At 39.9% G+C, this 24,227-nt stretch overlaps 1 protein-coding gene across 1 annotated transcript; it reads left to right on the forward strand.

The window, feature by feature from the left end:
• Positions 1 to 2,857: 2,857 nt before the first annotated feature.
• glis3 (GLIS family zinc finger 3) lies at positions 2,858 to 17,611 on the forward strand (the record flags this gene model as incomplete). The annotated part of the gene is made up of 10 exons (XM_079234974.1): positions 2,858 to 3,224; positions 3,850 to 4,027; positions 4,114 to 5,254; positions 11,317 to 11,478; positions 11,600 to 11,710; positions 12,805 to 12,931; positions 13,421 to 13,493; positions 16,185 to 16,327; positions 16,789 to 16,962; positions 17,535 to 17,611. The coding sequence occupies 10 exons, from the start codon at positions 2,858 to 2,860 to the stop codon at positions 17,609 to 17,611; spliced, it is 2,553 nt and encodes an 850-aa protein (XP_079091100.1).
• Positions 17,612 to 24,227: the final 6,616 nt, after the last annotated feature.

Genomic DNA, 24,227 nt, shown 5'->3' on the forward strand with positions numbered 1-24,227 from the left:
GAATGGATTCTGTAAGTGGTGGAGAGTCTATTAGAGCATTAATTCTGCTACAAATGGAGCTCTTCTCTAATGGTCAACACTTGTATCTCATCTTCTTCAAGTCTTTTCCACTCCGCTGCACCTATCACTCTATCTTCCCTGCCTCCTTTCCTCAAATCCTTTCCTGGAAAAGCACCTCTGTTTAGAGGCTGCAGAGGAGGCCTTGGACTGCAGGGAAAAAGAAAACATGTTGGCTCAGTTTGACCGACAGGGTTATTCAGTGTGAGCAATACACATGAAAGCTCTGCTCCAAGTGCCAATGTTTGTCGTGGACACGAAGAGGGAGCGAGTTGTTGTTCTGCCTCGAGCGTGGACGCTTTCCCACTCTGACATTTAGAAACACACCGTGACTCACTATGTCGAGGGAAGAAGACGCCGAATCACAGTGGATTACAGCTTGAAGAGAGCGAGATCCCTGGAAGATGTAGAGTATTTTGTAAACACAGGGCAGTCTTATCTTTGTGACACCCACAAGCATCACACTGTGCTTTCTTACATCTTTTTATGCAATTCTTTTCCTATTCTTTTTTTCTCTTTCTGAAAATAAGTGGTACTATTACTGTTACCACGGTGCAGCCACCCTGATTAGTGTACTTATAGTATCCCCTGCTGGCAACAGAGGGAAACAAAAACAGACGGGTACAGAAAAAGTCTTCAGTTCTGCAGTACATCACTTTTTTTTTGATAATAGTGAAATGTATTTAAAGACATCAGATTAAGAACATAAGAGTGAAAAGTTGTATTGGTAAGAACGGAAGCTGAAAATATACATGAATGTAGCCACACTTACTTTCACAGGAAAGTGGGAGCACAGCAATGAAATATTACCCCACCAGAGGTCACTACTACTTTATATTCGATATTGTCATTTATTTTATCTAAAAGTTTAAAAGTCTCAAAAGATCAATCATCAAATGCCCATAGTAAAATGCATAACCAATGCTTTTTCTGTTACAAAAGTAAAGGTTTTTAAATCAGCAATTAATCTGACAGATATCTTTTTTAATTATAAATATCACACCTAATTTACTAATTTAATTTACCAATTGTAGATGATGCAGTGCACTGTATGCAGCTACACTCCACTATTCTGATCAATGCAAATCCTCAGCAGACTGTATGACTGGTTGTACAGTCATAAAGTCTCGTCACATAGTAGTCAGCATAGCCTGTTTACATATGTATTTGCATTTACTGTACGCCGCCTGTATAAGCATCATTAACATAGATTGTGGGGCAGAATTCCTCCTCAATTTAAGTTCCCAAAGAACAGTGAATCCTCTTATAAAAATGCTGGTTTACATAGCAACCTGGTGCAGGATCTACAGAACAAACAGTCAGGAGAAGGAGAGTGCCCTAAAAGTGTTTGAGCTGAGGAGAAGGATAGGGCAGAGCAGACAAGATGCATGCAACACAAGGTCATAAGGTTCAAAGTGTGCATCAGTACAAATACTGAGAGGCATGAAGATTGAAATAATTAATTCATAAGAAATTAATAACAACTTATATAAATGGCCCATTCTAAAAACATTGCATTTCAAATAATTTTAACAGCATGTTGTCTTCTTTTCAAAATATAATTCTATAGATTTGTACCATCTTAGTCCAATAAGAAATGTTGAGGTAATTTGTGGATATCTGTATCACTGCAGCTGTGCAACACGTTGAATCTGTAATTTTAGACCAAAAAAAAAACGTTCACAGACAGCAACAGATTTTTAAGTGTTTCAGATACAACACATAGCCTTAAACCATCTTTAATTCGTTACTAATTAACTTACTGCGCGAGTGGGATCTTTCTAAAACTGCGGCACAAAGATTATTTTGAGTGGGAAAAGCATTAAAAAATAAGGCCGTGATTTTTTGTTTTTCTTTTCAGATATATAAACTGATACTTATGCAACTGAGTAAGGAATATACAATATATGCATAGTGCCATCACGGAACACGCGCTCACATATTCTCGCGCAAAAAAAAAGAAACTTTAACTATTTATTGTTAAGGTCCACTCAGTTGGAAATGTTCACATGTTGCCGAGTCAAGGGCAAAAGAGGTAACCGGTAAAAGAAAATAAGTTCCCGGAAACAACAGCGAGTGAGGTGGGACCCCGCGGTTCAAGCCGAGATTCCTCGGAGGCGTGATTCCTCTGCTCAGCGCGCAGCCATCATCACAAACTCACAGACACACGGGAGGTGATCTCCTGTCATCCAGATTCCATTCACAGCTCGGTGGACGGAATCAATCATTCCGACATGTCACTTTGGTAAAGTGTTCGGGACGACAGCAAAAGGTGAGTGACGACAACTCAGGTAACTTGGCTGCGTCTCGTTTGTGTTTTGTTTTTAAGGATACGCTTGTGAGCACTTCTTAGATTAAACTCCAAGTAGAATAGCCTTAACTTTAACTTTAATATTGGCCTTATACGGATCGCAAGGAACTTGTTAACTCTCAGTCATCATAACAACATATATTTTCTTATGGAAGCAACTTTAATGCTGGCAAATATTTATAGAGTCTATTTTGTGCAGAAACAAAAATGTAAAAATAAATTGTGCATAGTTAAGTTACGGTTGAGTGGTTTTCTACAGGTTTTCTTTGACAAAGACTGTATTGTTTGTGTAATATTATATTTGCTGATTTAATTCCACATTGGATGTACCCTTTGTCTGATGACCGTATATATTTCATGTGTTGTTGTTTGGAATCATTTCCCAGGTATGAGCAGTGGATTAGTATATCTCGTGTAAAGTGAACTGCAGCAAACTGCAGCAAAACTTGAATCAAGTTCCCAAGCGCAGAGCTTCTGGTGACTGCAGCCATGAGTGGGAAGGGTTGTCAGCTTCTGGTGTCTCCTTGCGGCGTGTCCCCGTCACTAGGCATGATCAGAGGACACCAGTCCCAATCCATCAGAATACCCATGTCTTCCCCGCAACGAGCCGGTTTTAGGGCCTCCTCAGGCATGGAGAAAGTGAAAAGAGGAGCCCTCCACTCCATTGCTTCTGGGAACCAGAGCGGAGGCCATGTCGCCCTGCCAACCCTGAGCCTCCATAGACAGGTGTTGACCAACGGGACTCAACTAAATATTTCGACTGCATCCCCACAAGTTCCTACTCATCATCCCGCAACCAAAACAGTGACAACTGCCATACAGACGGCACGCTGCTCCTCTAACAACAGTTTCAAAGGTAAAAACAGAGGTAAAAAATATTTAATCAACCCAGGATGTGTGAGCACAATGCAGGTGTAACTTTACTCTCCAGAACAGTGCTTTAATGCTGCAGTATTGGACCTGCAGCAAACTCTGACAACATTTTAATAGCCGTTAGGGGATACTATAAAAAAAATAAGTGTGATGTTGTATACTAAACAACAACTGATTTACTAATCGCATCTTCATAGTTCACTTATTCTCAGTGTGCTCTTCACAACCTTAATGCCTTTTTGCAAAACGCATTGATAATTAACCAAGCATAAAGCCTGTCCCTAAATTTTCTACAGAGGAGAAATGGAAGGAGGTGAAAAGCTTATTAGTGATTTACAGAGCAGAAAGTGTCAGGTCGGTGAGGGAAATTCCACAATCTGCTGTATAAACCTTAGTTAAAGCAGACTTAATGTGATGTATTTTAGTTTTATTTGCATTATTTACTAAAATGTCTTTTCCAAATAGTTGTTTTATGTTAACACTTTGCATTCATCTGTTGGGATTTATTGAAAGTGCATAAAAGTTGTTGCTCTGTTGTAACCTATATACTTTGATAAGGTATCTCTCATATGGATATTCTGTTCATTGAATGTTGGGCTTGTGTCCAGCCGGTTGCTCTGTGTCTGGGCCTACCATGGAAGTCTTTGGCCAGCCAGCCGCCGCTAACCTTACAGTGACCAGCAGTCCCATGACCATCGTCACAGGCCAACGGTACACTGCAAGGCCTGCAGCGCCACAGCCTCCAACACATCCACACAGTGTGCAGATTCCCCACACTGATGCCAGGTGGGCAATATCAATAAAAGTATGTGTTGATGAGCTCACTAAACCTAAAGAGTGATACTAAAGTGGATGACAACAATCTGTTTCAGATCCTTACACTCCAGAGAATCCCTGGCATCCACTACCCTTAGTCTGTTTGAAACGCAGTCAATGTTTAGTGGCAGACATGACTGGTCGTATGGCTACCGCGTGCTTCCTCCGCTGAGTGGACCTCAGTGCTCCACCCAGGCCAGCGAAGGAGGTGAGCAGCTCAGCCTTCCCCCCGGCACAGCCATGTCCGGCACGACCATATCAGGTGGCACTAGCACCTCTGCATCGCTGCCCTCGTACCTTTTTGCAGGTGATGCTGGAAGCCCCAGGCAGTCACGGGCTAAGAAGAGAGCGCTCTCCATGTCGCCTTTGTCGGACGTCATGGGCATTGATTTCAACTCCATCATACGCACTTCCCCGACTTCACTTGTGGCCTATATCAATGGGTCCCGAAGCTCTCCAGCCTCCCACCCTACACTCTCACCTGTCCAATCTGAGGGTTATGGTCACTTCCTTGGTGTGAGAGGCTGCTGCATCCCCCACGGCCATCCCTACAGCATGCCAAGCTCTTCGCAGGCTCTGGCCCCTCACACAGACTATGGCCGTATGCAGATGCTTGAAGAGGGAGGGGGTCTGGAGAGCCAGATGGCTAACATGGTGGTGGACCAGCAGTGTCTCCCTGGGGAAGGAGGGTCACTGGAGAAGAGAGCAGAGAGCTGCAGCCAAACCACCAACAACCTGCCACCTCCACAATTACATCCAGCCCTGCTGGCTACTATCCAAGAGGCTGCTACTCTGCAGGGGCCTCCACCACCCTACCACTCACACCAGCACATCCACCTCACGAGACAGTACCGTAAAATAAAGTCCCCTTCTCAGTTTCCTCTCACACAAGCTCCCATGGTTCATCACAGGCATGGGGTGAACTTTCTACCCCAGGTCCCTATGCTGGAGGAAGAAGAAGGAGAGCTGGAGGACTATGGGGCCCACTGCTGCAGGTGGTTGGACTGTAGTGCAGTCTATGACCAAAGGGAGGAGCTGGTAAAGCACATAGAAAAGGTACATGTGGACCAGCGGAAGGCTGAGGATTTCACATGCCACTGGGTGAGCTGTCCACGCAGCTTCAAGCCCTTCAATGCCCGATACAAGCTTCTTATCCACATGAGGATCCATTCAGGAGAGAAACCCAACAAGTGCACGGTACACCATGTAGATCACAGCTATGTCTATCTACTGTGTCTATCTATCTATCTATCTATCTATCTATCTATCTATCTATCTATCTATCTATCTATCTATCTATCTATCTATTTATCTATCTATCTATCTATCTATCTATCTATCTATCTATCTATCTACTGTCACACGTGATTTCTCTGCCTAAGAAATAATATTCCGTATGCTATCTCCCCTCTCAACAATACAGCATGGCTCTTTCTAAATCAGATGAATATGTTTGTATTCATTTGTGAGAAGACGAAGTGAAGACAGTCAAAGCAGGAACATGATGAATGTCAGGGGCTGACTGAATCCAATTCTCAATGTTCCATTCAATGCCACAGTATGTAGCTGAAAGCTTTCAAGCCTCCGACTGCAGGAGAGAAAAAAAGGGCAAAAGCCTTCATGTGCTTTGTGTGTATGGCCAAGGTTGTGCTTAAATTTAGCCATGCGGTAATTAGCAGAGCTCTGTGTTAATTGACATGGGAGTTAACTCAATTATGTAGATATTAAATCAGCACAAAAGAAGCCTCGCACTTTAGGTCTGGCATGGCCCCATGGCCCTCTAGTAGCTACTGGACCTGTCAGCAGCAGAGGTCCTGCCTGGCCACCGTCTCACAAACTTGGCCGCCGTTATGGAAAGGTGATGCCCCATAGTCTGGCTCTCTATAGGTCTGCATCTGTGGCCAACGAGTTGGTGTTTATGCACCGGGCAGGCTGTTGATGAAATAGTAGCTTTGTTTGTCTAAGATTGATGAGTTATTTCAGTTGTGTTGCAATTTATTGATACCTCTGTAGTTTGGTTATCAGTTTTAATGCGATGTGGGAATATTAAAAACAAGATACACCAGTACTTTGATATAGATGCGTGTGTCAGCATGCAAACATGCTCACATAGACAATGCTAATATGCAGATGTTAGGCAGGTGCAGGTTCACCTTTTTTCGCCATCTTAGCTGAGTGTGTTAGCTGAGTTTGTTATTGAACAAATACAGCTGAGGCTGATTGGTTTAAAACTAAATAGCTGCAAAGCTAATGGCATTCCAAATAATCAGATAATAATAATTGTACCTATTCTGCTGTTATATGAAATGTCTAGAGATCACCAAAATAATTACAATTCATCCGGAGGGAGGCAATTTCATCGGCATTCATCTAATAGCTTTTAAGATATTTTATAAAAAAAGCCAAAAAGGTCAACCTGTTGATGGTGATAAAATAAATGTCCCCACTGATTCATCCTGTTGGGACTTTAAATGTCTGTAACAAACTTCAGGGCAATCCATCCATAAGTCTATGAGACATTTCAATCTGGACCAAAGGGAACAAATACCGCTCGAATGGCAAAAAAAATATGTATGAACTGTACACAACTCTGAATTCCCTCCTTTGTTGTTTTTTTGTGACTCCCACTGGGAAATACTGCAGACTTAGATGAGTAATTGACAAACCACTTGCAAAACATGCCTCATGAGGCTGCTTTCAACAAGTCAGTTATTAACGGCATGCATACCTGCAGTTGACCTTTGTTACCAAAATACTCACTTATTAGCTGAAGCTCGCTCTGTTGCCATGGGGCTGCAAACTGTTCCAGGTAATCATTCATTAAGTATGCATGGTCACAACCCATTGCCAAAAACAGAATTGTAACAAAGTGGTATTTGTGTTTGTGGTATAGTAAATATAGGACAGGCTTATTCTGAAGGAAGAGCGAAAAGGTCAGCACACTGGACTTATCTTTATTGCACTATAATGACACAATTTGATTCTGTGCGGATTTTCAGCGAGTTTGAACATCATGCAGGCTTTTTCCTTCCTGACATGTTTGTTGACATGTATGTTCATATATCTGCATGTGTTTACATGTACTCTCTATGACATTTTTAAGTTGTGCTTTATCAATAGAAATGCAACATATGAAAACTCTGAATTTCACAGAACAGTTAGAAAAGCTAAAAGCACTTTAGTCTTTCAAGATGCAGGACTCAGATTTTCTTAGGAAATGATTGGCAGGTGAATAAACGGATGAAGGATGAAGTGCAAGGCCGCAGCAGAACAATAGGGAAGCTCTTGTTACAAAGGGTACATGTGGGGCAGGCCCAGGCTTGTACCTGTCGCCTCACAATCTGTTTAATGATGATGCAGCTGTTTGTTAACATATTCTCAACTCACCCGTCTGTGTGCATCTGTCACTGTGATTTTAACATATGAAGTTTTAAAAGCACGGAGTGAACTTAAAACCCAAACAAGAGATTCCTGCAGTCATTGTGGTTCAGCATGTTAATTATGATTTTTATATATATAATTCTGTGCTGTTGCCATTTTGGCAATTTCTTCTTAGGTGTTTGAGAAATGACTTGCTCTTTTTAATTTTTAGCTTGTTCATTGTGGCTGGCATGTTTTTTACTTCTACTCCAAACACACACAAAAACATCCACTCAATTAATTTAAGATGTAATGGGTAAATTGTGTTTTTACTGAATTCAAAATATACTGTGTGTTCAGTAAAACAATAATTATACCCAGTGATTGGCAAAGTTGGCCAAAATGTACTGCATCTTCTTTCAGAATGAGAATTATTAATACTTTGATCAATCAGTCGGGTAAAAATGAAGCAGTAATTCCCTGCTAATCCACTAAATTCTTATACATGAGCAGCTTGTAATTCAAGCCTTGTTAACACTGAAACGCCGGTCTGATTAGATGGAAGGTTTGATTACATTTTAAGCAACATCCTTACAATTGTTTAGAGGGAGCTAACTAGGTTCGTAGCACTAAGAAATAATGCTTAATATCTGGAATACACTTTCACGTTAGAGCTCCAGTTATTACTTTGCTTTAGTAAACAAAGCCGTTCATTGATCCAGAACACTAAACTCCCACCTCTTTTACATGAGAAGTCCCACGTGGTGTTTTCTAAAATGTTGACAGCAAACAGCTACATATTTATGTAATTATGTAAACAATTTGCAAATTTCAAATACATTATCTGTAATGTCACGATCCACCGCCTATTGAGGTAACAATGACAATTAAGTCCAAGGCCCACAGATGAAATAATTTGCATTTTCAGTATTATGTATAGTATAATATTTGTATTATTATCAAAAGGTGACACGGTTTGGATCTCTGAGAAGTGAGATCCAACAAACACACCTGCAATTCCCACTTAGCGCCATAGTTTCCGCACAAAAAGAGAAAAAAATAGATTTTTGATAATGTACACACTATTCATTTATTATTTCTCATGTAACACCCCTCCAGGAATAAACAAGTCACTGGAGAAAGCGAATGAAATGTTTAAAATAAAATATAAAGTCTAAGAAAGCGGGGAGAATCATCACTTATGAACCAGAAAAGAGTGGAGTCCAGAGTGAACTGACCTCAGGCTAAAACTGAGCTTTGGACAGACTCTGCTGGCACAGACGGCTGCTGCCATTGTTCAGCCAGGGCATGAGTACCTGCCAGGGCCTGTCAGGAGCTGGCTGTAACACTGATCTACACTGAGGAGCCATGCTGCTTTCTTTTCAGCCCAAACGTCCCTCACGACAAACTAAAAAGCCCTCCGCGCTTTACGAGAGCTTTGCGAGACAGAGAAAGAGAGTTACACAGTTACCCAACCCTGGCTAGTCCTTGAGTCCTGGCGTGGTTGAGCTTTATGCTGGTTCTCGCTTGTCTGACCACATTGCCTCTGAGAGACTTATTTATCATTGTCTGCGCTGTTTTTCTTGTGGTATTCTAGCTGAGAATTTGAACTATATTAAGGATTGGTCCATTTTGCTAAACCATCCCCCTAAGGAGCTCTTATCATATTACACCGGTATTGGAAAGTGTGCCCAAATGAAATGGTGAGAAGGGTTATGAGATTGTCATTTTGTGCTTTTCCACCGTTTCGTTCATCTTTCAATTAAGTCTATTTGCTTTGACAAAATGTTTAAAGAAATTATTCATATTCAGCGGTGGTAAATCTAAAGTGTATGCTTTTATACAATTTCCAGAATACAACCACCATCCATTTAACATTCTTCAATAATTGTCATAACATAAAATTAGTCCAATAGCTATTGGCCTAATAGTTTGATAAAGTTTGGTAAAAAAAAAAGAAGTCAAAAAGTCATGTGACATTTTATTATTTCCAAGTTCAATTGAAGTTCAATTGAAGAAGCTGGATGATTTTTTGGAATAGATGTCAGGAAATAGCTGTGTCGTGATGATAAAGAAAGGCACGTAATTATATGTGGAATGCATAGGAATGTTATTAGTGAACTATAAATGTGCAGAGACATTTTGATTTGGCTTTGGCAGCGATGACTGAAAGGTATCAGTATGTCAGGAATCTAGTCGTAGAGAAAAAATAACAAAATTGGACATGGTCTGTGTGTTTTCTCCATAAAACCTAGTAATCACATTCCAACTCCCCTGTGAACAGGAAGAGGGGAGGAAAGTGCTAATCTTAGAAAAGTAGACAAACATATTCAGCCCTAAAGTCACTGTGGTTGCATGATACTGCAGTGTATGTATGATGTATGAAATATATATATAAATATATAATGTAGTCATTCTTTAGTCTGAGGTTTGCTGTAAATATATATATATATATATATATATATATATATATATATATATATATATATATATATATATATATATACTGTAGTACTACTACAAGTGGCTTTACTTGTGTTATATTAGCCGCTGTCAAGGTGATTCAAGATGAAGGATTCAAAACACAAATGACAGAGCAGGGATGAGTGCATAAACACTTCCCCCTGCTGGTGACACACACAACTATCAGAAATGTGTCTTTTAGAATATAATATTTGTGTTAAGAAAAATATATATATTGTCAACAGTGTGCAAGTACAGATTTGCAAGACTAGGAACTAAAACCCCAAAGTTGAATACTCAATGTTGAGAAAAAATACATTTTGAAAGCACAAAGCCCCTGTGTCATAACAAGAGTGCAAACAAAACTAATAAGAAAATAATAAGAAAAAAAGGTGAGAAAAAATCATGTATTTTTACTATGTTGGTGCTAATTTTGACTTAGTGATAATAAACTATAACAAATTACCTGTCAGAGGAGGGCAGGACCATGACTGTAATCAAAACGGCAGTAACCATTTAATTTTGGGTATGTTATTTTCAGGCTCGTGCACAGAAAGAGAGTGCTTGTTGATGGAGTCAAGCATCATAAGTTAACCGATTCTTTAATTTAAAAAAGTGTCTGTAATGAGTCTGCTAGCTTAATGAGTCTGTATCAGACTCATTAAGCTAGCTTCAATCATCAGCGTTACATTTGTAAAATAGATCTCTCCTCCTTATAGGGAGGTGTGCTCTGTGCCAAAGTGTCCATCTTAGTTACATGCTCACAATATTCTCCAATAAATGTCATCTTAACAATAACATCCGTGTGTGTAAAACAAATGTAATGAAAGGCACAGCGATTAAATGAGTAAGTATAAATTCACAGAAAAAATGCAGCATTGTAGAAATTGGCTGAATGTGATTGTATACTAATCCAATATAGAGGCAAGCATAGAGTCTGCTCACTACTAATAATAGCAAGGAGTTGCAGTTGTGTCAAGCTATGAGCTTACCATGAAACTAAAATGCACTCTATCCACCAAATGTTTACACTTTTCAGGGCTTTGCTGCTCCAGAGCTGCTCGCCTGTCAACCATGAAACTACTATAGCAGGGAGCAATAGGGCTTACATTAATGTCAGTTGAGACTAAATGGCAGGTCATTTTATCTTTTCAAAAGGTTCTCTATATTTCCTCTTTCACTCCCTCCCACACACTGAGGTCAGTAGGCCTTTGTCTGCAGCGACTTTCAGCTAATAAGCTCATAGCTGCAGGTATATGTGAAACATCCTGTTGGAGATAATTGCAGAGCTTATAATTGATATTGCACTAGAGAGAGTCCACAGCCCAAAACATAATTGGCCCCCGGACCTGTTTTAAATGTAGTAGAAATACATTTTTGGCAACCTGATAGCGGTGTCAAACGACATTGTTTACTGTGCCTATATGTGTTTACAGTTCGAAGGCTGCAAAAAGGCTTTCTCCCGACTAGAAAATCTCAAGATCCACCTGCGCAGCCACACGGGGGAGAAACCCTACCTGTGTCAGCACCCAGGATGTCAGAAGGCTTTCAGCAACTCAAGTGATAGAGCGAAGCACCAGCGTACACACCTGGACACAGTGAGTGGCAGCTGCCGTGCACAAACACACTCAATTATCAATGGGATTTCAAAGCTTGTGTGTGTGTGTTTTTGCCATTATGTGGAGTCCGATAAGTTTTCATATTTCTGTGATTGTACAGAAGCCGTATACCTGCCAGGTGCCTGGCTGTGCAAAGCGCTACACTGATCCCAGCTCCTTGAGGAAACACGTGAAATCCCACTCGACAAAAGAGCGGCAGTTACGGAAGAAGGTACAGACGACAGTGTGTGCTGTAACACAATTCACTCGTTTTTTTACAAGCACTGTTGTTCTTGAGAATGTATTTTAATGAGAAATGTTATGTCAGGCAACGCAACGGAAAAAACGTGTAAGCTGTTAAGAAAAAAAAAAAGTATTTGTAAAAGACCTTGCCTGGGTCCAGGTGGTCAAATCTCATTAGTGATGATTGCAAGTAGACAGCATCACTTCCTCAACATTTCACCCACAAACAAAATAAAAAACCAACATCAACACAGCATGTCATTGTGCTTTCATTTCCCTAATTAGCTGGCAGTATTGAGTATAATACTCTCTGTGATGTGCTCTCCATTCCACTCTGTTTAACTCTGCAACTTAACTGTTCACGGTGAAATCAACGTTTACTTTCTCTTTCATGGCAGTCAGATGAAAATACATCCACTTGCTCTCACAATGAACTATGTTGCAGAACAATGCACATAATGATGTTGTTTGTCGGATCTTTGTCCAGTTTTCACCTCCTTCATTTTCCACTCAGGGTGACTCCATTTCAAAGTTCCCTATTATGGCCATGCAGTGCTTCTGTTCAGATTGCTGCATTTATGTGTGAGATGTATTCTCTTTAGCTCTTACTGAGGGTGATGTCACCATAGATACAAAGAAGGTGGGTAGTGACTAAAAAAGGTGACATTTTAGTCTCCCACATGCACGACTTCTCTTGTCTAAACCTAAAAAAAATGTTTATAGTAATTGGGATTCAACTGATGTTATATTTATTTCTTACCAAGACCACTGCAACAGTTCTGATGGTAGAAAACAGGCTTTAAAGCTATTATCCTTAAGATGTTAATGTTGTTTGATACTATTTTTGGCTGGCATTTACTCTGCTACAACCCTTTTATACATAGAAAAACATACAGAGCACAACATCAAGGCACAAAGGCACAATACTCTCTCATCACTATAAAGGTCCAACAGAAGTAATATAGATAGAAGTAGTACAGTTCAATTATTCTACAATTCAAAGGAAATTCTTCCAGAATACCCTTGCTGTATGTATTCTTCCCACCGCTGTTTAGGATTATGCTCCATGTGCCATGTCTCTAGATGAAATCCACTGCTGAAGACACGCTGACAGACTGTTTAACCATCCACCCTCTGCAACCGAGCCTTTCTCCTCTGGCGAGGACAGACTTGAACTCTCCGCCTGGTGCATCCCGTGAGATATATTCTGGTATGTGTACGTCCTTGTGTCCGGCTCTTTGCATTAGTATGTTTGATATGAAACTAGATACCTTAGCACGGTGGTTCTCAACCTTTTTTCAGTGATGTACCCCCTCTGAAATATATACCTCCTAACAAACGAAAAGCATTTTTGATTGAAAAAAAGATGTAAGACACAGCGCTGTGCCATCAGTGTCTGCTTTAGTCTTGAATATATAGAATTCAGTTTATGAACTTACACTTATATTGTATTGAATATTTATTAAATAAATATGTTTAAATGATTATTTAATGGATGCTAATTTTAAATTACAAATATTTTGTTTAAATCGCACGTACCTCCTGGAGTGCCTTCACGTACCCACATGAGTACACGTACCTAATTTGAGAACCACGACCTTAGCATACACGTCTGCAACCATGTGCACGTCATAGGTTTATCCATTAGATTCAGGCTGTGATGGATGGCCCTGAGGTGTCTCTCATCCCTGTTCCTCAGCTGCTCCACAGGGACGAGACTCCTCCAGCAATCCTCACCTGGCTTTGTTGTGCTGCTTACAAGATGAATACAGGTACTGAGGATTTGTGTCATTGTGTTTGGCGATTTTATGTTCAAGTTAAAAGATTTTAACAAAATCCTTCAAGCAACTTTGCTATTCTTTAATTCATGCATTCATATCCCATAATGAGACAGGAATTCCAACTACATTTTAGAGCGTGCACATATCCATTCATAAGCAAAAAAGACAAATCCTTGAATATTTTTGAAATACTGTGTAATACCATTACAACCGTTAGCCAACTAGTATTTTCTTGTGATTTTCTATTACCATTGGCACAGTAAGAACTAACTATGACTGATTTAAATGCTTCACACATCTTTTTTTCTCCCTTTTGATGATCTGAAACAATCAACTTAAACATTGGTTGTCATGGCGGCAAGACTATAAGCTCATAATTAGAATATTCAGTTTAAGAGAAAGCACTGTTTGGTACCCTGACAAAAGTGTCTAGCTGTTTGTTTTTTGATGGTTTGTGGAAAGAGGCTTTGCCGGTTTGGGATAGCCAGCAACACATTTCCCTGGTCAATCCATAGGAAAACACCCCTTCATCTAAAAACTTCAAAAGCACGTGATGAAGTATTTCAGTCGCTCTAAGCAGCCAGATGCTCACGGCTCCTCACTGGTTGGGTTTGTTCTCATATCAGCAGTAGGCCAAAGCATCACTGCGGGGTTCTGGGAGGACAATTGGCCGGCGAAAGCAGACCTTGCCTTGGCTCATTGGTCTTGACTGCTGGTATTAAAGGGTACTATAGCCACCGACAAGAGCAGCTAAGGAATTCAATATGTGAATCATAGAATCTAAAAAATACCATTTAAAAAGATCCAGTGGGAGAAGAGAGATACTGTAATTACTTTTTTAGAAGTTAAATTGATCGTAAAATCCTTGTTCTGAATTTTTGGGGGTTCCCATTCAGTCCTTGCATATTGTCAACAAAATCTGGCTCATTCAGTATTCTTGTTATTGGCAAGTAGACATGCAAAAGTGTTACTTGGCCAAACCTAACAGCAGGGGTGTCAGCTCCCGGTCACTGAACAATATGTACGTTTACTAGTTTAATCCGCTGTATTAAACAATGTGTTAAATCAATCCGAAAGTAATGTTCTTTATTTTCTTAATGTTGTAACAATAAGCAACAGAGATATAAAAGTTGAGGTAATGATTTACTGTTGGGTGGAACGGAAAGTAAAACAAACAAACAAAGTAAATAAAAAAATAAGAGGAAATACAAATAATAATAAAAGTCAAAAAGATAAATAATAAAAATAATGAGTCAAAACACAGCCACCCACAAACCCACCCACACACATGACCTTTACGTTTGTTCACATAGAGTTTGTGTAACACAGTATTGTAAGACTGTAGTTAATGATTATCTTAGCCGGAAACATTCCACGATAAAACAAGACGAAAAGAAAGTGACGTTTCATAAGTCATAATGAGAGGAGGTGGACTCGCTGCTATACGTACTCTGGTTGTGAACCAGCAACTGAACTTTGATTTTCTAACAATAAGTTATCATGGACAAGATAAATACAATATTGTTAAAACAAGACATGTTTCTTGTTATAACGTGATTCGTTTGTACATAAAAAAAAATGTTGATACATAAAAATTGTTGTTATAACAATAAAAGTTTCACATGATCATGTAATTTTCTTTTTCTGACGTGGCAGCAATATGCTGCCGTACATATACTTATAGCAGAAAATATCTAAGAAAGCTGGAATTCTTTCCTCATTACATGCAAGTAGAAAAGATGAAAAAGTTGATAGAAGGTGCTTTCTGCATTCTATTCAGTGGTTCTTTAAAAAGAATGTGTGCATCTAATCTGTGTCATTCAAGCGAGTAAAGAATTGCCTCAGGACAATAATCAATGATGACTGGTGTATCTCATACAAATGGTTGATGAAGTTTGTGTCATATTACCACAAACTGTGTGAAAGTGTCACCTGGCCATTGCCGGATGAAGGATTAATTAATGCTTTATTTAATGTCGAACTGGTAATCATGCCTTTGCGTAGAACTGACATGGAATTGGAAAAATAGAGTTGTTTGTTTAAGTGCAATGTTTGCCAAACATTTCTAGTTGAAGTATGGTTAATAAAGGGTGATGCAGTTTGTGATGTTTTTGATGTTTTTGATTTATTTAACGTTTGAAGACAATAATTGGTCTAAAATATAAAATGATAGCCTTTAATACTGATGTCTTTATATTGAATTAATTAAAAAAAAAGTCTTTATGAAAGCCATCATACACATTTAAACATTCATACACATATAAAATAGAGGATGCGCACAACAAGGGCAACACCTGTAGAGTGTATTGCATTTCAGTACATTACCATTCAGAAATACTGCCTAAAAAACGTACAGAATATTCTATAAACATTGATTCCATTCAGTGGGTAAGAGTTTTTAATGTGAGAAATTGTGAGAAATCTTTTTATATGAAAAATATAACATACACCGTACAGGTTATTGTAATCCAGCCTCAAACATACCATACTTTTAAATCATGAAACATCGCTCACTAGATTATCTACATTATTATTATTATTATTATTATTATTATTATTATTATGCGGTTCACAGTGTGTAAATAAGTAATAATTGCTTTCTTTCTTTAATAATAAAAACATGCATTATTCTTTTTCTTTATTCCACAAGCAGAGTATTTAATTCAGTCTGAAATATTTCAGGTTTGTTGATCCCTCCCCTCACCAACTCTTCCCCAGGGACCAGTGTGGGCCCTGCTCTCCCACCTGCCTCCCTCATCCTCCCAGTGGAACATCCCTACAGAACAAGCCCAGCCAGCCTCCTGATCTGGCAGATCACAATCCAGGTACTTGGAGGTTAATCATTTTACATGTTTGAAAAATAGATGTGAATACAGTTGTGCATCTGAAAAAGGGTTGATAAATGTCACATGTGAAGAGCCTATATTAGCAAAAGCCTGGGCAGTTTGACAATCTAAACTGATTTCCTCACATGCACATTACTCGTGCATTAGATCGTTATGATGTGTAGCAGGTGGCTGGTGATTTTTCTTGTTAGACAGAATCAGGCAGCTCCGCTCCATGTACCTGTAAATAGATATCACCTCTTTTCCCCGCGGATTTGACAACCAACGTGATGTTGACAAGGTTTTCAGAAGCACACAATTTAATTTTAACTGCTACTGAAATAAAGACATATTCATTTATGAGGTCTATTGTTACTTTTCTACAGGAATGAAACTGAAGACTTTAATTGAGTTGTTCTTTATATGGATAAAGGTGTGAGGCTTTCACATTTTCTCCGTAGAGCTCTCAGGGCAGATTACAATGCTACATTCTCCTCCACAATATGGCGGGATCACAGCACAGACTAGCTCAAGCCACCTGATGCAAATTGATGCCTTTGGTGACAGCCTCGCTCCGGCAGCCAATAATCCCAGCGGGGTGGCCTCCTTACAAACGGCTCTTTCCTGCCTTACAGGTAATGAAATTACTATCCAAACTAAGTTACTCAAACATGCACAATTTATTGCCATTGGATCTTACAATTTACAAACTGTGTGTGTGTGTGTGTGTGTGTGTGTGTGTGTGTGTGTGTGTGTGTGTGTGTGTGTGTGTGTGTGTGTGTGTGTGTGTGTGTGTGTGTGTGTGTGTGGCCACAGGCTCATCTGCAGGATTTGCTGTCCACAATCAAGCACCGGATGTGGATCCAAACCGAGGACTGCATGGAGGGGACTTCTTCAGTGTGCTGGAACACTGCCCAAGCCAGATCTCCTGCATCTATACAGAGGGATGATATTTCCACTGGCAGTTTTGTGCCTTTGCACTATTTTGTGTCCTCGTGCCATTTAAAAGGGGACAGTTCACCTCAAAATCAAGAACACATTTTCCTCTGACCTGTAGTGCTATTTATCAATTTCGATTGCTTTGGTTGGAGTGGCCTCGTTTGGGAGATATGGTCTGTAGATATCTCTGCCTTCTCTTGAACATAATGGGACTATGGCACTTGATTTGTGGTAACTCAAGATAATCCACAGTCTCTCTTGTGAGCAGTTCCCTATGGGAGACAAAATATTTCCATTATATTGGAGAAGGGCAGACATCTGGATCGTCACTATTTCCAAACCTAGAAAATTCACACGAAAACAATTTAAATTGATATATAGCACAACAGTTAAGAGGACAAATATGTGATTTTATTTTAGGCTGAACTGTCCCTTTAAGTCAAATGGCCAATAGGAAGAACACTTTAGATGGCACCACATCTTAGCAGCAGCTTCATTTAGAAAAATAAAAGGGATATGATTGACTGGGTGATTGATTTAAAAAGCAATTCAAGATGCAGCTCCCTTGGTCTTGAAGGAATTGACTTTTACATTCTCAATGCAAGTTTCTCTCTCTTCGGCTAAATCTCTATAAATGTACTATTGACTCAACAGGCTCCATAATCAATGTATATAAATGGCTCAGCCGACAGGATGTAAATGTTTTTATACCGCTTGTGTAGAACAATGTTCATGTAATAATTACTTCGGGTAGTTTCTGGTTACATTTTGCACAATATTCAACTCTGCAATCAAAGCAAAGTATGCAAGGGAAGGGTTTCCTTAGAACCATGGCTTTGTAACTATAGTAACAAGACAGCCTTACCATTCCGCTGTAATGTTCATAGATCTAACCTGTTGCCTGAGTATAGCACTGTAATGTGCAATGATTGCTCCTGTGCCTCGATCATGAGGTGTAGTTATGTTGGTGGCCATACCAGTGATTTTACATGTTTTAGTTTAATCACTGAAAAAGGACCCTTTCTGAACGCATGGCTCCATGCTGTACATTTGTAAACCTGCCTCCCAGCCATTTATTTCCATGTGGAATAAAAAGGAAGACTTTAAAACTGGCTTGACCTTTGCAAACTATATGTGGCTATAGCTGCTTTCATTTTTGCCAGTTACATAATTGTTGCATTTTAATGCAGGACAGATTTTGCAATCCAGTTTGTACTTTCAGCTGCATAACCATGCAACCATAACACAACTAAATAAGTATTAAAACAAACAGAAAAAAAAACAGACATGACACCATAGACTATCAAGCACAAACGCAAATTTGAGGTCCCTGCAAATGTTTGATTTTTATAGTGTAGTGAACCGACCATGATGATTAACAATTTTAAAAACTATTCAAACTTCATCGTGATCAGCAGCAGTGTAAAGTACACTTGGGTTGTAGTAAATAGGCTCAAATAAGCAAGAGACACTGCTATGGTGTTTAACTTTTGAACATTATTGGAATAGATCAATAAAAAGAAGAATATATGTTATACCCTTGTTTTTCATTTGTCATATACCGTATGTTGTGTCTCTGTGTGAAATGAAGATGCACCAACTCTTGTGGATCAGTTTACGGTGGCTAATTTAATTTGTTCTTGCTTGACATTGAAAGGACAAAACTCTTTTAGTTGAAAAAAAAAAAATATTTTAGCAAATGAGTGTCAAGCTTCAGATGGGGGTTTCAGTAGTTGCCTAGCAACAACAACAGTGTTTCCAAAAAAGCATCTGTTTAGTACTGCTAACCAAAAAAAAGTGTTGTGGACGATGTGGAGACAGGTGGTTAGTTAAGCTCTGTATCTAGTAGGGATACATTTAATTCAGTATTTAATTGTCCAAGAGGAGAGACGGATTAATCAGGAGGGGTTATCTTTTCAATAACAAAGTAGGACAGCAAGAATAATTGCAAAATGCAACACAACTGTCATTAAATACACTGCAGCACAGAAGAGCGGTATTAACTCTTGGCCTATTCAGCCATCTGGTGTGGTGAATACTAGGAACTGCTCGTGCACACTTGGGGTTACACGCAAAAACTAATGTATAACAGGTTGATGGAATCATTCAGTCAGGATTCATTTGAAGTGTATACCACTTGTTTTACCCACATTTCTCTTCAAGCCCTTGACTATATGCTCCTACACGAGGCAGGGAAACAAATAAATCTGGCTTCCATTTGGCCAAAAACCTTACGCTTTTTGTTCAGTTCTCAAATCTGAGGAATAAGAAATGTTTAGACAAATAAGAAATTTATTTATTTGTCAGAACAAATGCAAATGGATTATGGTCTACTTATGTTATTAAAACAGTGGTGGGGAGAGGCTCAGTGGTGAAGTGGCTTGTTAAGATCTAGTAGAAACGGTAAAGACACAGTACAGATAATTCAAGGCTTAACATGGAGTTATTTGTTTCACTCACATTTGATCATTTGATGGACTCGTGGGCTCTTGGTTTGTTTGTCACTGATGTTTATTAATTATTGAAAGCAAACTCAAACCAAACTGAAAAGTAAATCAAGTAAAGTAAATAATTTCCCCAAAAAGCAAATGTAACAAAATAAATCAAGCTATTTAGGTTTCTTATGTTTCTTTCACGTCGAGGCTATGTTGACAAACTCGTCTTTGCCTTTCCATTTATGGTTCATCTGGCCAGGGCGAAAGAGATCACGTGTTAGTACATCCCTTTTCTGTTCAACTAAAAGGCAACCACTAGGTGGTATCGATCATCATTTTCTAAACTATTTGCTCCTTTTTATCCAACAACAAAAGTGTCTTATACAGAGAGACCATATTTTTGTTTGTATTACATTTTGTGAAATTAAAAAGTGAATGTCAAAATATCTCCGTGGTAAACTGCATTCTTTATTACACTAGAGAGAGACAAATAAAAAGGCTACTCCCAGATGTTACTGACACTGAGACAAAGACACGAGTGGCTTGTTGCAGCAGCTTTAGGAACACATGTTGCTCTTTGTGGCAGGCCTTGATGGCAGACCTGTAACCTCTAGGCCAGTGTGCAAATGACAGACATATTAATACTGTAACGATTCCTTGCCCTGGCCAAAACGTATACACTTGGCATCCTCGGAATCTCCCAATACAGGCATTGATTATATCATTACATGAGAAAATGAAATCACCTTAAAAAAGAAGCACAATCATAATTATCATCTGTGTGTCGTAGGTAGCTTAATTATGACCGTATGGAAATAAAGAAATTCCCAATTATACAACAACATAATGTGGGTCCTGGTTCAGGGTTAGGTCTTTATAACACGTAGGTTCATCCGCTAATGAAAAACTAAAGTCAATTCAGATTGTATTAACTTTTTTAAAGAATATGCTTCCAGTCGTCGTATTCTTTTCTTTTTTTATTCAACATCTTATCACATGTTTGTTTTCATTCTTGATTTATTAAACGTCTCCAATTAAATCGGACTAAACGCATATTCGCTCGGGTTTATTTGACAGCCTCGATAGTCCCAATATACTCCAACACATATATGCATATTAAATGTATGTATATTTGGGTGTGATTTTATTTCCGCGAGACTATGAAGTCGCTTTAACGCTTTAATCTCCTCCCACCTGCCTGCTGAGGTTGCGCGCTCCCGGTGAGTTTTATAGCAACTGTTGCCCAGTGAGGCAGCGCCATAGTCACCGTAGTCCTGGCGACTGTAACCCACCAACAACAACCTCTCGCTCCATCATTACCACCTCCTCCACCATCCTCATCTTCATCAACCAGTCCACAGCTCAGGTTTGAATACTATTTTTTTTTTTTTTTACTATTTTTCCCCCCCAGTTTGAAATCGGCCTTTTTATCGCTTGAAGGGATAATTGTGCGAAGGAGATATTGATGCTGTGGTGAGTGTTTTGTCTGCAGCTGAATGAAGGGCTCGGCGGATAGCCGGGGTAGTTTGCTAGCGAGGGTGTTTCTTTGTGACGTGGTAGCCTGCTTGCTAACGTTGCCTGTAGATGCCCACAGCTGTGAGGGGTCCTGGTCGCTAGCTACGTCCTCTCGAGGGGTGCCTTGCATCTAAAACTGTCCGACACGTCAGGCGGTGTGGGAGAAAGCGGGTTTCCGCGTAACTTGTGTGCTTAAACTTCAGCATGCTGGGTGGTAGCATAGGTCTGGGGCTAGCCACTGATGCTAGCTGGTCAGCTGGAGCAGGAGCAGGTGTCTGTTGTTGCTAGGTTGCTAACGCCAGCGTTGCCCCTTTACGATGCCTGTGCCGTTCTTGGCTAATGTTACGTGGATATTGTAAGTGTGTGTGTGCGTCGGATGGTTCATATCTCGTTGGTCATGCACAATCGATAACGTCGATCAGCAGTGGAAAGTGCAGTGAGCTAGCTTTCCATACACTAACTGCTATTGACAATAGCTAAGCCATTACTTTCCCTTTTGTCTTAGGGAGCAGGATAGCTCCGCTAGCTCTCCATCTGCCCTCTTTGTGGCATCGGGAGGCTGTGATGAGCTGTCTTGGTAACACAAGGCGAAGTTTGTTTGTTTTTAGCGGGGGTCAGCTTTGAGAAAAAACACCTGCACCCGATTTAACATTAAAATACCTCAATGTTACTACACCCCCCCTCCCCGTTTTTTTTCTTCTTCTCAGAATCGTTTCGTTATTCTGCACAGGGCTGATAACGTCAATAGGTATCCACCCCTTCTGCAAAACATGTATAATTATTAATGGACAGTTCAACTATTACATTTTTTTATTTTATTGTGTTACGTGTGTGCATGTTTTTCTCTGGGTGCGCTATAATGAAAAGGGGGACAGAAGGAGTGACTGTCCAGGGAGCTCCAGGTCGTTAGTTCATCTTAATAATGTCAGATTGAGTTGAGGCTCCTTTTTTCAAATTGGTTAAACATCTGTTTCAAAACGATATGCTTTTTTTTGCCTACAATAGAATAGTAAACGTGCATATTAAGGTTGGTTCATATGAGTACAAGCTAGGTTTCTTAACGTTGCATCACAATTATTTCGGGGTCCATTGGGTCTCCTGTGCAGCTGCGACCTGTGATTCCCGTTAGGGTAGAGCTGGGTGTGTCAGAGGAGAGGACAGGTGCACCTCTGGTAGTGATGGGACTCCTGGCCACCTAGGCTTGTCCGTATGTGTCCGCCATACGCAGAGAATTAATACAGTAAATTGATTAGAATTTTTATTTTTTTTATTTTTCAATTGTATGATTCCTGTGAGCAATGAATCGCAGTACTACTCGCTGACAGAGCCAGAGCACTTCAAACCAATTAGATCAAAATACAAAACGCACAATTATATTTGTTTTGCTTACTCGCAGGTAAAGCCTGAAAATAATGTTAATATATTGATCTGTTGGCACATACAACCCAAAATAGGTCATGCACAGACACCTCTCCCAACACACAGAAGACAGGATGTTGGGAACTGCTAGTTATCATATCATATTACCACTTACCTGTAATCCGGCAGCGCAGAAATAGTACCATGCCACCTGCTGCCTGGATCCTGTTACATTTCCAATCACTTAAAGAGGGTCTGATTAATTCAATTATTCAGTCATCCATTTTCATGGCTTAGCAGAATACAGCATGTTTGGTTTGTTATTTTCCCCAGCCTGTCCGCAATAATGTATATTGTTGATGAAAGAGGAGACTTGAAGGCCCTTGTTTTTATCCTTCCTAACCCCACATATGGCAATAACAGAGTACATTTAGACTCTCTTTGTAACCTATGTCATGATGCTTTCAGAAATGTTGACATTTCCCGTGTTCCTGTCATGAAATAAAAACAGATTATACACATGGACATTAACTATCAGTTTGTTATTGTCACAACTGACAGTGTCCCATATATAAATGCAATGTTTTATACATCAAAATCAACATCAGCGCAGTCCGTAACATAAGTCGCATCCGGTTTTCTATGTAATCTTAAAACTCAACTCCTAAGCAAACACAGCACTTTGCATACCTCCCTCCTCCTTCTGTTCCCAATCACCTCTCCCTCCACCTGTTTTCCCACTGTATTAGCACCTGATCACGCTCCTGCCATGCCTGGGGTTGCATATACTGTATGTATGTGTGTGTGCGTGTGTGTGTGTGTGTGTGTGTGTGTGTGTGAGAGGGAGAGGTTTTGCGAATGGTGTACTTCTCAACCTTGCTAACCAGCTCCTATTTCTTTACTTGGTCCACCAGACTCCACCTTTTATCACACATGATCATTAGAGAGGCAAATATAGCTCTGTGTATATTCTGGTAGCGGCGACTGTGAACCTTGCACTTTTCCTTAGTTGTTGCTTGTAATGTTAGCAAGAGGAATTGAGGGGCGAAAACGCAGGGCAAAATGTTGCCCTCCTTGGTGGCTTTTGTTCCTGTGTGTCTTTGTAGGGCTTGCACTTGCTCAGTGGAGCACAGCATTTAAGTGGGCCACAAGGGAGTGCCTGAATGGTGAGGCAGGAGGTGTGGTAGTGTGTGTATATGTGTGCGTGTGTTTGTGGAGGGGGTTGGGGCGAGGCAACAAGAGTGTGTTGTGATGCAGGGGCTCTTTCCCTCGATTTTGGTGGGCTCAGTTGGGGCCATGTGCTTTAGCTTTCAAACTGCACTTTGGAGTGTACGTCTAGATTGTCCTCTCTTCACCAGTCCTTTTTTAGCATTTGGTTTCAGTAAGCTGAAGGCTGCAGTTTAACTTTGCAGTTTGACTTTTCTTCATCATTTTGCGTGGCCTGCATCCAACGGCTTTCACACTTCAGGGTAAAGGAGTTCCCTGTGTGTCGTGGTAGTATATATAGGTGTGTCACTTTTTGCTGTGCTTATGTCATAATTTACAATGTCTTGTCTAAATCACAGAATATAAATATTTGAACGGGATAGTAGGATATTTTTCCAAGAACCAGACTGCAGCCTGTCTAGCAACAGCCCGCTGACATGTCTGAC

This window comes from Taurulus bubalis (genome assembly GCF_910589615.1).
Source record: "Taurulus bubalis genome assembly, chromosome: 19".
NCBI classification, from domain to species: domain Eukaryota; kingdom Metazoa; phylum Chordata; class Actinopteri; order Perciformes; family Cottidae; genus Taurulus; species Taurulus bubalis.